We start from the raw sequence: 12,976 nt of genomic DNA on the forward strand, positions 1-12,976 counted from the left end.
CGTCTGCTTCTATCAACCCGACATGCCATCTTTACCAAAGACGGGCTTCAGCTGAGCGCCGCGTTGTCTTGGATCCGTCCCGCGGACCTACAATGCCCTTGTTCCAGCTTTGGCGCGCCCCACACCGCGCCGTCGTCGCCGCTCCCGGCAGCGCAAGTCGGAGGGTTTGCATTTCTGAGTGTGTGCTGGCCACAGGCTGTCAAGCACCACGGCATATTACGACACAGGAAAAATTCGGTGCTTCCGCTATACCATTTCTATTCTCGCAAAAATTATACGCATCGGTTTTTTTTGGCTGCCGCTCAGCAAAGTTCCCTACTTCGACCCGGGCCAGGTGCGATTTGATGGGTGGAGACGCTGCTGTCTGTTGGCCGGCAAGCCGTGTAAGCCGAATCCGGCCAAAAGACGTTTCGACCGCAACAAGTAAGTCGGGCACGAAAGCGTGGACAAGACGCCAAAAAAAAAAATTTGAAGCCGGAAGCTGTAGAGAAGCTCTCCTCCAGAGCTCGCAACGCTTTCTTAAAGTTCCTATAGTGACTGTAAAATCTATTCTCAACTTTCTCCACGTCGTTCACTCGCTACATCCCGCGCTGTATAATACAAGCAACAGCTTTGCGCACGCGCCGTGCCACTCACCATCAAGATGATCTTCTCACAGAGCCCCGTCATCTTCATCGCCTGTATCCTGGGCTTGGCGCTCTTCGCCATCCTCGTCTGGTTCGGCTTCTACCTTGTCCGCCACCGCCCCTACCTCGCCAAGCCCGTCGACGCCGAGCAGGCCCTCGACTGCATGCCCCGGCCGGCCCGCGGAGAGGTGCTCCCCGAGTACAGCCGGCAGAACCACCCGCCCGTCTACTGCGACGACGACCTCGCCTGCCCGCCCCCGTCGTACCAGGCCGTCTTCACGCGCCACTCTGCGCCGACGCCGGACGAGCTGCGCGTCCTCCACCGACGGCTCGAGAAGCTCCAGCGCCGCCGCCGACGTCGCAGCGGCGGCGGCGACACGACCGCCGGCGAGACGGCCATTCGCGACTCCGAGATTCGCTGCCTCGCGCAGTGGATCGAGCGCCTGGAGATGCTGCGCGACGAGGAGGAGCAGGATGCCGGTCCCGCGCTGCCGGGCCGGCGCCGCACCGTGCGGCTCGTGCAGTCGGAGAGCGAGCCGGCGATGCTACTCTCGCGATCGGCCACCGTGCGTGGGTCATCTGCAGCTGCTGCGCAGCAGGGTTCGACTTTGGGGAGATCGGCTACAGAGCCCGGCTTGGTCTGTTTTGCGCCGTCGCGCGAGGTGGCACCCCCTCCGACGCCAATGGCAGCTCCGACGAGCCCAACTGCAGCAGAGATGGATCTTCAACTTGCCGAGCTGCGAGAGCAGCTCATGAGGGTGTTGCCAAGCGGGCCTTCCACAGAGCGATGATGATTGCAAGATTAATGGCAAAGGTACTGGGGCAAAGCCTTCACTTCAAAGTATATACTTTTGGCGACATGACATTTTTCTTTAATTCGGTACGGGAAAGAGGAGTCGGTGGTCAGGTCTATTTGGTGTAATTGGTGTAATTGGTGCAAGCGACGGCGAACCTGGTCTCAGCAGTATCAGCATCTACATTTTTTATCTTCTAATTTAATACGGTAATACACTAATCAAGCAATCAACTTGCCTCTTCCTCATTTATTCAACATTGGACTTTTTGAGCCATGTTAAACAGCTCCTGGCAGCCACTCACGCTACTTACACAGCAATCGCAACCCCACCATCGTCGAATCTATTACCCCACGGAAACTGACGTAGTTCTCCGCTTCAGCTCCGACTCATGTCGACGCTCGCCTCCCTCCTCCCTCCTCCCACATCTCCTCCTCAAGCTCTCAAACTCTCTCCCACAGACCAGAACCAACATGTCTGCGCCGCCCATTCAAAAAGTCTGCCTCGTCGGGGCCAACGGCTCCCTCGGCTCCGTCATCCTCGACGCGCTCGTCGCCGCCGGCACCTTTTCCGTGTCCGTCATGGTGCGCGCCACCTCGACGTCAACCCCCGCGCACGCCGCCGTCGTCACACGCATCCCCATCTCGCCCGACTTTGACGGCCCGGAGCTCGCGCGGCTGCTCGTCGGGCAGGACGCCGTCGTGGCCGCCTTCCCGCTCAAGGACGCCGGCCAGCACCTGCGCCTCGCCGAGGCCGCCTACAAGGCCGGCGTGCGGCGCTACATCCCCGCCGACTACGGCTCCTGCGACGCGCGCAGCCCGCAGGCCCAGCGCCACCTGCAGCTCTACCGCGACAAGGCCGCCGTGCAGGCCCTCTGCGAGGCCCTCGCGGGCACCGCCGCCGCCGACGGCGTGCCGTTTACGTGGACCTCGATCGTCTCGGGCCACTTCTTCGACTGGGGCCTGCGCAACAACTACCTGCACCTCGACGTCAAGACGAAGAAGGCGCTGGTGCTCGACGCCGGCGTGACAAAGGCCTCGGCGTCGACGCTGCCGCGCGTGGCGGCGGCCGTGGTGCGCGTGCTGCAGCGGCACGAGCAGACGCGCAACCGCTTCGTCTTCGTGCAGAGCTTCTGTCCGACGCCGCTGGAGCTCGTCGCGGCGCTGGAGCGCGCGACGGGCGAGTCCTGGCACACGGCGCACGTCGACTCCAACGCGTACCTGGACCGCGAGACCAAGGCGCTCGCGGCGGGCGACGAGCACGCCGTGCACAACATTGTCTTTGTGCTCGGCGCCGTCGACGCCGACTGGACGCGGCGCGACGAGTTTGCCATGGACCTGCTGGGCTTCGAGGACGAGAACCTCGACGCCGTGGTCGGCAACGTGGTCAATGAGATGCGCCGCAATGGCTTGGCGTGAGAATGTGGTTCTGCGACCCGGATGCTGCCAAAATAAGATACGAGCATGAGCACCAGACCGGATAGCTTGGCAAGATGAGTGCATGGTGCATGGCTATTGGCTTATGCTGCTCGGCTGGGGAAGCAAAAAGTGGCGAGCTGGTCTTTCAGCTGCAGCCGGTAAGTTTCCCAATGGAAGGATGGGCGTCATTGAAAAACGCACATGCCTCGTATTCGCCCTGGTTGCTAGTTCAGTTTCACGGCCGAGGTGACCGTTGGCCGGCGATCCGACAAGCTAGTTTAAAATATGCTTAAATGAGAGATTGACAGCAGTCGGGCCATTGGCAGCAAGACGAATGATCACTCATCCTCTGCCCGGCAGTCAAAACCAGCTTTTGATAATGTCTTTTTTTTTCCTTAGTTTGGGCTTTTAAATTGAACTTCTAAGCTCCTCGGAGGCTATTTCTCTATGAATCATTCCAGACCGGCCATCACCTAAACCAATCGCTCGTGCGCATGCACCCCTCACGCCAAGAGAGCTGATCATCCCCGTGTCTAGCACCGCAGTTCCCAACATCCGTTGCAGGAATACGGCACTAGCGCCTTATGGGGTCTTATTCCCTGACGACGGCTCTCTTGGCGTGCAGCCCAGACTAATATTAGCATGCCGGTCCATGAATCGAGATTGGGTCGTGGCCAGGTATATAAGAGTCTCGGCCTCGACGGCAAGGACTTGCTTTAGTACAGCCCATCAAACTCTTACTTCGAAACAAAGTTGCCATCAATCTCCAAGATGAAGTTCTCTGCCGCTACTGTCGCTTCCGCTCTTGTCAGGTAAGACGCCCTCCATGTCCGTTGAAAAGTCCACTCATTTCTCAAGGCTGACGCACCATGCTATTTATACAGCCTTGTCGCTGCCGAGGCACCTTGTCCCACCATCACCACCAGCGCCGATGTGTGCAGCACGTGCCTTGCCAATGCCTGCCTGGCCTACGAGACGGTGCATGTCCCCAGCGGCTGCGACGTGTCGACCGAGACGCTCAGCTATCCGTGCTCTGAGAGCAAGTGCCCTGGAGGGCGCTGCGGAGGTACGAGCTATGTATACGTCCACGAAGCTACTGCGACACCTACTGCCACCGATGGTCCTGCCTGCCGTGTAAGTCATTGCTCTGCGAAAGGCCGTGGTCGTCCCAAGCCACCTCCTTGCTCAACAAAAGAAGATCCTTGCTGCACTGCCCACTTGATGTCAATCACCGCTAACCTGACTTGCAGGCCAACTGAATATACACCATGCACATCTGAAAGTGGTAATTACAACGGCTGGCGGGTGTTGAGTAGCGAACGAGGCTGGCCTACATCTGGATAGCTCCACTAGCTTCACTGAGAAAGGCTTGACGACCCGCCTTTACCATCTTTAATCTTTAATTAAATCTCAATGATCTGTCTAGTTCATTTTTTTGTGTGTATCGATCTATTTTAAAATCCACATGCCACGGTGTCTTAGCTTGTGAGGCAGTGTCGCGGGTTATGAACAGCAGCACATGTGACTAGTTGCTAGTTACGAGGTATTGGGCACAACATCGGGCACCGCAACTCGATCAAGCGAGCCTATTTCTAGACGGGGCGACGTTTGCGCAGTCGCATCTCGTTTCGATTCAAAAGAGGTTAAACGTGTTCCAAATGAAGATTGCCACGTCTCCCCCCATAATTTTTTTCAACTGCCGGCGCTGTACCCAGTTGCCAGACCACGAGAGAGATCAGACCAACGAAAACGAGAAGCTCGTAGCGAATCAGCTAGCGCCACGCCCGAGGCTGCCACACTAAAATAAAACAAAAAGCCTAAAAAAATATCGGGCGTTGCTGTTTGCCGCGTCGGCCGGCGACGTCATAGGCTGGTGCCAAGGCAAGGGTCGCCGGCTGGGAGGCGCAAAGCAAAGCAAAGCAAAGCAACGCAAAGCAAAGCCTCATCAAAGGCGAGGCGTTACGCCAATTTCGCCACGAAGCAGCATGAAACAATGACTCGAGACCCGCGGCGCGACCCCATGATGAGGCCACCACAAAGGCAAATTTGCGCTGCTCGGAGTGGCCTTGCTATTTTTTAATTTCCTTTTCATATTCCTTGTCTTGGTGTGCTGCGCGCGTGCCACTCGACAGGCGGCTCGCTTCCCCAGCACAGCCCCGGCGGCTGACGTCGCTGGCCCAGGTAGCAAAGCAATTTTGGAGATTTGCCTTGTTTCCCTTTCATTATGACCGGCAAAGCCATAATGAAACAACACAACAAATCCGTTTGCTTCATATTCTAGGTGGTGCCTGCGTCGTCAAACCCTTTCGCCTCCCACAACCTCTTTGCTTCTACGCTCGCTTTATACAGTCTTTCTCGTCCCTCTGCGCTCCTTCACCCTCCTCAGAGTCTGCCCCGCCTCGCCGCCCGCTGCAGAAACGACGACAGTCTGGCAACGCATCGAAGCTATATATCCTGCATTGCACTGCTTCGTAGTCGCCTGCCTTTACGTCCTCTACCTCTTCGCACAGTTTCCCGTACATCTTGAGCTCCGATACCGAACCGAACCGACGACGACCTGGCAGCAATCAGGCCGACATGGCCACCACGCAGCCAAAGGAGGCGCTCTCGCTCGCCGACCTCAATATTCTAGCTGCGAACCCGCCCCCGTACCCGGAGAAGCCTCATGAAGAGAATCAAGAGCCTTTGGTACTCTACATCTCTCGAGTGCCGGGCACACGAGGTAAGTGGCAATGCACACGCACGCGCTCTCGTGTTCGGATCACTAACAGGCAGCAGATATCATCCTCTCTCCGTTCAAGCCCTCCCTGAAGAATGTCGGTCCCGAAGACGTCAGCAGCTCGCTCTATTACGTCCATCTTGAGCTTCCGAGCAACGTATTGGTCGCTCCGACACCGTTCCACAACGCCGAGATTAGCAGCACCAGTGATCGAAGCGTTTCAGTCGCGATTCCGCGCAAGCCTTTGCCCGACAACGCACGTCCGTTGACGCCAGACAGCGCTTCCAGCTCCAAGATGAATTTGGCAGCGCCCGTCGCCGATGGGCGCCAGCGCGGGGCTTCGGTGACGTCGCACGACGGCTTTCGCCCAGCCCTGTCTTCGTCTTTGGCGACCGAATCATACATGCCCACGTCCGATGCAGATGGATTCGGCCACGCTCCACCAGCTGGCCCAGGCTTCCAGGCACCTCCGGTCCGCAAGCCAGTTGGGCCGAGGGCCATGGTTCCGGCCATGGAAGTTCCCGACAGCGCCGCGGGCGCTTTGAGGGAAGGCCGCGATGCGCGCCGCAGCCATGCAAGCCGCACGCCGTCGCCCAGAAAGAACAGCACTGCTTCGGTGGCGCCCGGTGAGCCGTTTGCTCTGACGCTCATTCGGCGGGACCCTGGCACGGGCAATCAGTGGAATGTCGGAAGGGTCAGCTCGCGGCAGCTCGATCCTTCTGAGCAGGAGGAAGAGCAGGGTGCTGGCGTATTCAAGACGAGCAGTCCTCCCGACGGAGTGTCGACGAGTAGTCCGCCCATAAGGATCGATATTGAGAACTCGGGCTACGCCAAGTTCCGTCCCTTGCCGCGAAGACGTAGCCTCGAGGCCGCCGGGCTGGGAACACTAGCAGCCAATGCTACCGACGAGGAGCATCCAGTTCCCGAGATCGGAGTCTTCTCCCGGCAGCTCCAGATGGGCTACACCAAGAGCCTCATGTCGAACCTCAAGGACAAGATCCAGAAGCAGATCAACAAGAAGGGGCACAGCCGGAGCGATAGCGACTCGTCCCGAGAAATGGCCAACGAGCAGGCTGCCGCTGCGGCCTTTGGCCAGCCCGGCCCCGGCATGAAGCCCCGCGGCTACACATTCACTAGCCCATGGAACGGCAAGTGCGACTTTCGCACCGGCAGCGCGGGGCGAAGCGTGCGTTGCTACCACACGCCGCACGACCCCCAGAACAGGACCTACAACCAGCTGCTCGAGGAGCAGGGCATCAACCTGCCCAGACCGGCAGCCACGGCCCTGAGCGAGCTGCGCTTCAACCTCCCCAGCACAGATCTCTACGGGCCGTCGGACAACCACGACGGCGGCGGCGCAAACGGCGAGTCAAAGCTGAGGGGCCACTTTGCGAAGCTCCTGCAGGGGTCGTCCGGACGTGACGCAGACGACCACGATGACGAGTACGACAGCTACGTCTCGCCGTTTGACCTCAACATTGGTGGCGAGCGCGCGGGAGGCGGCAAGCGTGGCAACAGGGCCAAGCTCGGGAAGCTGGTCATCTTCCACGACGGCCTCAAGATGCTGGACCTGCTCGTCGCGGCCAACGTTGGCGTGTGGTGGGGGGCATGGGAACGGAGCTTTTGAGGTGGTTGTCAAAAACGATGAGGCGACTTCATGTTCTTGGACATCATGTCTAAATAATTTTTGTTTACAGCGCATGTTGTTTTATTGACGATTGCATAGAAGGGAGCGATGTGTTTTCATTTTTCAGCTTTGGATGGAGCAAGCGAACATGGATGACTTTTTTATTTGTGATTTTCATCGCGGTTTAGCGGTAGCATAAGATAGACTTACATGGCATTCCATTTTTTGTACTCCTCTCTGATCGACCGCGTTGCTAGTCTGCAGCGTTGCGTGATTCTTTTCTTTCTGTGCTATTTTTACAGGCCGTGCGACTACGCAGCTGCGCGGTGCACCTCGGAAATGACTTAAGCAGCAAGATGAAGCGTGGTCTTAATCAGCTGTATAGCCCATCCGTGATAAATGGGGGTTTGTCACATATTCTTTCTTTCTTTCTTTTATGGTCATTCTCATCACTGCCCTATCGGCGCCAGTATCATCTCAGAGACCACATTGATTAACTTGCTGGCAGCTTCAATTCGTCCTCAATCCGCTCGCCAAGCTCCTTGCCGGTCTTACATTCACCGTCGGCATCGTTTCCGCTCCCTTTCTCTGGAAACCTTTACCCTCTCCGGGTCGGCCTCGGCATTGGTTTTACCTGCCATCTCCTAACTGCCGTCGCTCGCCTCATTGCCGTCATTGCCCCTCCCTCTTCTCGAGGCGCTCAAGTGGTGTCCGCACCATCACTGATGTTTCGTTGGTCTCGCCGTAGCAAGTCCAGAACAGAGTTCAAACTATTTGGAGTGGGTTCAAAGGCTCATTCTTCTTCGTCATGTCACAATGAAAAATCCCGACGGCATCTTTGTTTATACCAAATGATCTATTTTGGTCTGCACCACTCACTTTTCTGAGACACGGGCATGGCAAACGTGAGTAAATATCTCTTTAGAGTTTTCGCAGCCGTGAAATTGCCTGCGGCAAGTTTTTTTAGCCTTACCTAAGTATACCGTCAATGGAACACAGTGTGGGAATGGCGTACCTTGGCTCATGGTTCATGTTCAAAGTCTGTCGCAGCAGGGAGCCACGCACCAATCGTCCTCTAGCGGAAGCAGCTTTCCTTCAAGGGAATTTGGTTGTGCTATTAAGATACAATTGTGCAATACGAAACTCATCATCGTCATGCCAAGAAAAACACGTCTGACATGCTTAAGGTGAGTTGAGTTGTAGCAAGAGTCGCGACGTGAAATATACAGCGGTTGTCAATAATGACTGAATTGATTACTTGGCAGACTTCGCCGCTTTCGCTTTCACGACGCTAGCTATCTAGTTCTAGACCGTGACGAGTCATGAGCTGTGGCAGGTTTATGACAGCTCATTCGCCAGCCGTGTCTCCCGCAACTCAATTCAAAGACCTCGAGACAGTAGCACACTCCATCGCAACGTAGGCTCACTTCTCAATAGCTTCTGATCAATATTTGGAAAAAGACTATAACCATCAAAGGACTATTTCTGGCGCTGTCTGACATTTGCAGCATTTCTTCTGTTTTTCTTTTTGCCCTGCATGTAGATATTGCGACTTGACGAGGCCGACCGGCGGCCCCACTGGCTCCGATTGATTGATGAGAAGTGCTGCACTTATTACCGATCTCCGATGCCAAAGCTGATCAGCATTGCCTTACCCGTAGAGTTGCACCACTTACCGATTGCAGGTTTGTACTGCTTCCAGAATTCATTGCGAAAATTGACCGGGCGACCCTGCTTGAGGCTGCTGTCCACCAGTTCTCCAGAGGCGAGAACAAAACTTGCTCGGAAGAGATGCAGAAGCTATAGCGGAATAGGATGTATTGCAACGTCGCGTATCGCTCAACGTAGCATTGGGGCTGTGTGACAGCCGAGATGCGAAGGTCACTGAACTAGCTTGGTATCAACGTAGACGAGGAAGCCGAATGAAGCAGACGGTACCTGAGCCTCAAGGACTTGTTCTGCAAATCTCTACCCTAAAACATTCCTGTCGTTTGTCCCTGCATGTAACTACATGACAATGTTCAATATGCCCCGCCTACTCCGAGCCGCACCAGACACTGCGCCCGCTTTTTGTCCCGCTGGCTGACTGTTTGCTCCGGGGAATTGAACTTTAAGCTTTAAGGTTACAAGGCTGTCTGCAGAGTCTCCGCACGACGGAGGATCGCAGGCAGGCGGGCCTATGATTCGGTGCACGGGCGCAAAGCACGTCAGATTTGAGATGAAAAGACCTTTGCACCGACAGATCAGTGTCCGTTGTTGTGGACGGAATCAGATCAATTTGCTGGCAAATAATAGGGCTTAGTTATTAAAACCAATCGCTAAATTCGGCCCAGAACGGCCGATTATTTCGGTGCAAGTCTCGATGCAAGAGTAACCTGCGAGCAGCGGCAACAGCCCGCCTTGCCAGTAGTCCTCCCCCACGTGTATGCGAGACTGACTGCATCAGATTCGGGAATTTTACAAGCCACATTCAATAGGCGAAAATAACATGCCGTTAGATAAATGAGACCCACATGTGCAAATAGCAACGACACTGTGAATATTTCCTAATCCGGCGGTTGTTGGTGCGTGGTGCTGGAGCGGAAGACACCGAGCCGGCTGATAGCAATGTCGAGCCATCTCGCGATCCTAGGCCGAAAGGTGCCAGGCCTAGGTTACATCGTCTAAATCAATATTGATTCTACAAGGTTGAGCCAAGCAAGTGAGATGTGGCGTGATACTCGGCAGCAAGACTGGGCATCGAGACCGTCTCGTCGTCTAGACCGAGCACGAACTTGCTCGTCTATCGGGGTGTGTGTGTGAGTTTTTGCCTATTGATCACATCTGATGCCACTTTAGCATTGAATCTTGGTCTGTTTATAAATGGCGGTACCAGTGGTCAGGAAAATATAAATAGAGCCCGGGCTCGCCATCCATCTGTCTGCTTGTCTGGATCTCGAAACAGATTCACTGCAGTCCAACCTTTCTACGAGCTCAAATCTTCAAAACCTTCAAAAGACTTTTAAAATGAAGGCCGTCTTTGCCACCATTGCCACTCTGGCCCTCTCCGTCTTTGCTGCTCCCGCCGCGGCTGAGGTCAGCGCCGTCGCTGTCCGCAGCGCTGCTGTTGCCCAGCCCGAGTTTGCTGTTCTCAAGCGCGACCAGACCGCCGAGGACCTGATCGATGCCATCAACAAGGCCACCGACAATATCAACACCATTGGTGTCTCCATCAGTAAGAAGATGCCATGAATGACTTTCCGCCCGAAACTGTTCCAGCAGCCACTGACACCCGAGTTCGCAGACGTGACCATTACGAAGGTCAAGTCTGGCGCCATCAGTAAGCCAGAAGGCATCAAGCTGGTCAACGATGAGCTCCAGAAGCTCCTCAAAGATATCGGTGACATTGGCTCTCAGTTTCTGGCTGCTGCTCGCGTCGCAGTCTCCAAGGAGACCATCAAGGTCATCTTGAAAGCCGTCGAGGCTTGGTTCCGCGCTGCCGTATCTGTATTCAGCGCCGTTCTCATCAACTTCAGTGGCAGCATCACTCTCTCTTTTACCATTCACGTCGCTTTTAGCCTCTTTGTCAGCTTCCTCACGGGTCTTGCTGGCGTTTTCGGCAAGGATATCGTCCCCGGTCTTCTCGCCATCTTCCAAGGGTTTGTCAATGAGTTCAAGGGTTCCGCCGGTGTAGTTCTGGGCCCATTCCTCAAGTTTATTATCCACTTTCTTCAAGGTCTCCCTGGCGGACAGTAAGAGATCTCGATTCTAAGTGCTTTATCTGTGAAGCGCCCAGTCGCTAGGTCCGGTTGATTGAAGTTTGTCTCCTTTTGTTGAAACAATTCTTGCCATGTATTTGCTATTTTGATAGTTCTTTTGAGGGTTCCAGTTATTCAGGCTAGGCTAAAATACAAAAATCTTTGTATTGCTTGACTGCTTCTGAGATGCATCATCTCCTGTACGCAAGAGACAGATCGGGGTAGCCCTATCCTCTTGCACAGAACATTAGGAAAATATCTATATTATTGGCTTCATATATCAGCCAGAATTTCACTCTTGTCGATGGCATTTCTTTACTCCCCTTCTGTCGATAAATCTATCATTTTGTTTGCCTACTGTAGCATCTCACCTAACGACGGCCGTGTAAGTCACCTGTCGCTGTGAAGCCTTTGAGCGCAGCACTTTGCAGAGTGGGCAAAATAAACTTAGTTCATGCAAGCTTATTAATTATTCTTTTGTTTTTATTTAAACCATCTCATTTATTTCTCTGCATTTTGTTCGATTATGGTCAAGTCATCATGTCGTCAAGTACACGCAAAGCTCGAAGCCGTGCACGTGCTCCGACACGTGACTCTCAACTACCCAATCATGGCCCGAGCATTGTAATCCCGCAGCGCAAGACCAGAGCAAATAAAGCTAATTGAACACCAAAACGAATCCGCCCTCTCACCCGGCTACCCCAAATTCCACCGCCATCGCCACCTCACCCCGACGGGCCCCGGCACGACATCAATTGCAAGCGTCCTGTTGCAATTCGACGACGACTTTCCCCGAATAAGATGGCGCCGGCCCTGACAGCCTCCATGGCCATGCTGGCCCGCCGCCAGCTGACCCGAGCCGCCGTCGCGACGACGCCCTCGAGCTCGACCGCCGCCACGCTCGTCGCCTTCCGCGCCGCCGCCCAGCAGCAGCGAAGCTACGCCACGCCCAACGGGCCTCCTCCGCAGAACTTCCGCCAGAGCAAGCGCATCGAGTGGTCCTGGGACCGCGAGAGCACCCTCGACCGCGTGGGCAAGTTTTTCCTCATGACCGAGATGGCCAGAGGAATGTACGTGCTGCTCGAGCAGTTCTTCCGACCTCCGTATGTGTTTATTTCCCGGTGCTCCCGAAGCGCTGTCGGCTCGTTTCCCTAGGCGGATGAAGAATTCTTGGTGCATCTGTATGGAACTGGATCCGCTAACTGATGACGCAGTTATACCATCTACTACCCCTTTGAAAAGGTACACACCCGCAACCACCGGATCTAGACCGCCGAGATGCGAAACCGAAAGAGAGTCAACGATTAACACGTCGATTTAGGGTCCTATCTCGCCCCGATTCCGTGGCGAGCACGCCCTCCGCAGATACCCCTCAGGCGAAGAGCGCTGCATTGCCTGCAAGCTCTGCGAAGCCGTACGTGAAACCCCAACCCGACAATTGGTCTGTGTATGCCACTTCTCTAACATGATTCCCCCGCTGCAGATCTGTCCTGCCCAGGCCATCACCATCGAAGCCGAGGAGCGTGCCGATGGCTCCCGCCGCACTACCCGCTACGACATTGACATGACCAAGTGCATCTACTGCGGCTTCTGCCAGGAGTCGTGCCCCGTCGACGCCATTGTCGAGAGCCCCAACGCTGAATACGCCACCGAGACGAGAGAAGAGCTTCTGTACAACAAGGGTACGTGGAAAGCCTGAGCGCGCCTCAGCAATTCTTCTTCTTTCCTGTCGACAAAGCTAACCAGCCCTGCAGAGAAATTGCTGTCCAACGGTGACAAGTGGGAGCCCGAACTGGCCGCTGCTATCCGTGCCGATGCCCCTTACCGATAATTTCTCCCTCCGCACAAGGCGGAAGATACTAAAACCTCCTTACAACTTTTCCCTCTGTATGATTTAGCAAAACCCCCAGATGGTGTGTATTCAGAAGAATAGCGTGCATGGTTGCACAGCATAGAAGAGCGGCAGCGGAAGAAATGATAGCTGTACATAGGCTCGGAAGAGATTTTCTTTGTCTAGTTCATGCCTCTGCTTGAGCTTTGTGAAACGTGACATTC

The 12,976-nt window shown here is 55.2% G+C and overlaps 6 protein-coding genes across 6 annotated transcripts; all 6 read left to right on the forward strand.

Moving 5' to 3' along the window:
- Positions 1-643: 643 nt before the first annotated feature.
- On the forward strand, positions 644-1,417 carry LMH87_005708 (uncharacterized protein; the record flags this gene model as incomplete). Its single annotated transcript, XM_056203475.1, has 1 exon — positions 644-1,417. The coding sequence occupies one exon, from the start codon at positions 644-646 to the stop codon at positions 1,415-1,417; it is 774 nt and encodes a 257-aa protein (XP_056058931.1).
- A 476-nt stretch (positions 1,418-1,893) lies between these two features.
- LMH87_005709 (uncharacterized protein) lies at positions 1,894-2,838 on the forward strand (the record flags this gene model as incomplete). The annotated part of the gene is made up of 1 exon (XM_056203476.1): positions 1,894-2,838. The coding sequence occupies one exon, from the start codon at positions 1,894-1,896 to the stop codon at positions 2,836-2,838; it is 945 nt and encodes a 314-aa protein (XP_056058932.1).
- A 771-nt stretch (positions 2,839-3,609) lies between these two features.
- Positions 3,610-4,097, forward strand: LMH87_005710 (uncharacterized protein; the record flags this gene model as incomplete). Its single annotated transcript, XM_056203477.1, has 3 exons — positions 3,610-3,650; positions 3,723-3,972; positions 4,089-4,097. The coding sequence occupies 3 exons, from the start codon at positions 3,610-3,612 to the stop codon at positions 4,095-4,097; spliced, it is 300 nt and encodes a 99-aa protein (XP_056058933.1).
- Positions 4,098-5,415: 1,318 nt separating this feature from the next.
- On the forward strand, positions 5,416-7,184 carry LMH87_005711 (uncharacterized protein; the record flags this gene model as incomplete). The annotated part of the gene is made up of 2 exons (XM_056203478.1): positions 5,416-5,560; positions 5,617-7,184. 2 exons carry the CDS (start codon positions 5,416-5,418, stop codon positions 7,182-7,184), a joined length of 1,713 nt encoding a protein of 570 aa, XP_056058934.1.
- A 3,006-nt stretch (positions 7,185-10,190) lies between these two features.
- Positions 10,191-10,919, forward strand: LMH87_005712 (uncharacterized protein; the record flags this gene model as incomplete). Its single annotated transcript, XM_056203479.1, has 2 exons — positions 10,191-10,398; positions 10,468-10,919. The coding sequence occupies 2 exons, from the start codon at positions 10,191-10,193 to the stop codon at positions 10,917-10,919; spliced, it is 660 nt and encodes a 219-aa protein (XP_056058935.1).
- Positions 10,920-11,722: 803 nt separating this feature from the next.
- On the forward strand, positions 11,723-12,752 carry LMH87_005713 (uncharacterized protein; the record flags this gene model as incomplete). The annotated part of the gene is made up of 5 exons (XM_056203481.1): positions 11,723-12,024; positions 12,136-12,163; positions 12,243-12,335; positions 12,405-12,603; positions 12,676-12,752. 5 exons carry the CDS (start codon positions 11,723-11,725, stop codon positions 12,750-12,752), a joined length of 699 nt encoding a protein of 232 aa, XP_056058936.1.
- Between the last annotated feature and the right edge of the window lie 224 nt (positions 12,753-12,976).

The sequence above is a fragment of the Akanthomyces muscarius genome, chromosome 1 (assembly GCF_028009165.1).
Source record: "Akanthomyces muscarius strain Ve6 chromosome 1, whole genome shotgun sequence".
In the NCBI taxonomy this organism is placed as follows: Eukaryota; Fungi; Ascomycota; class Sordariomycetes; order Hypocreales; family Cordycipitaceae; genus Akanthomyces; species Akanthomyces muscarius.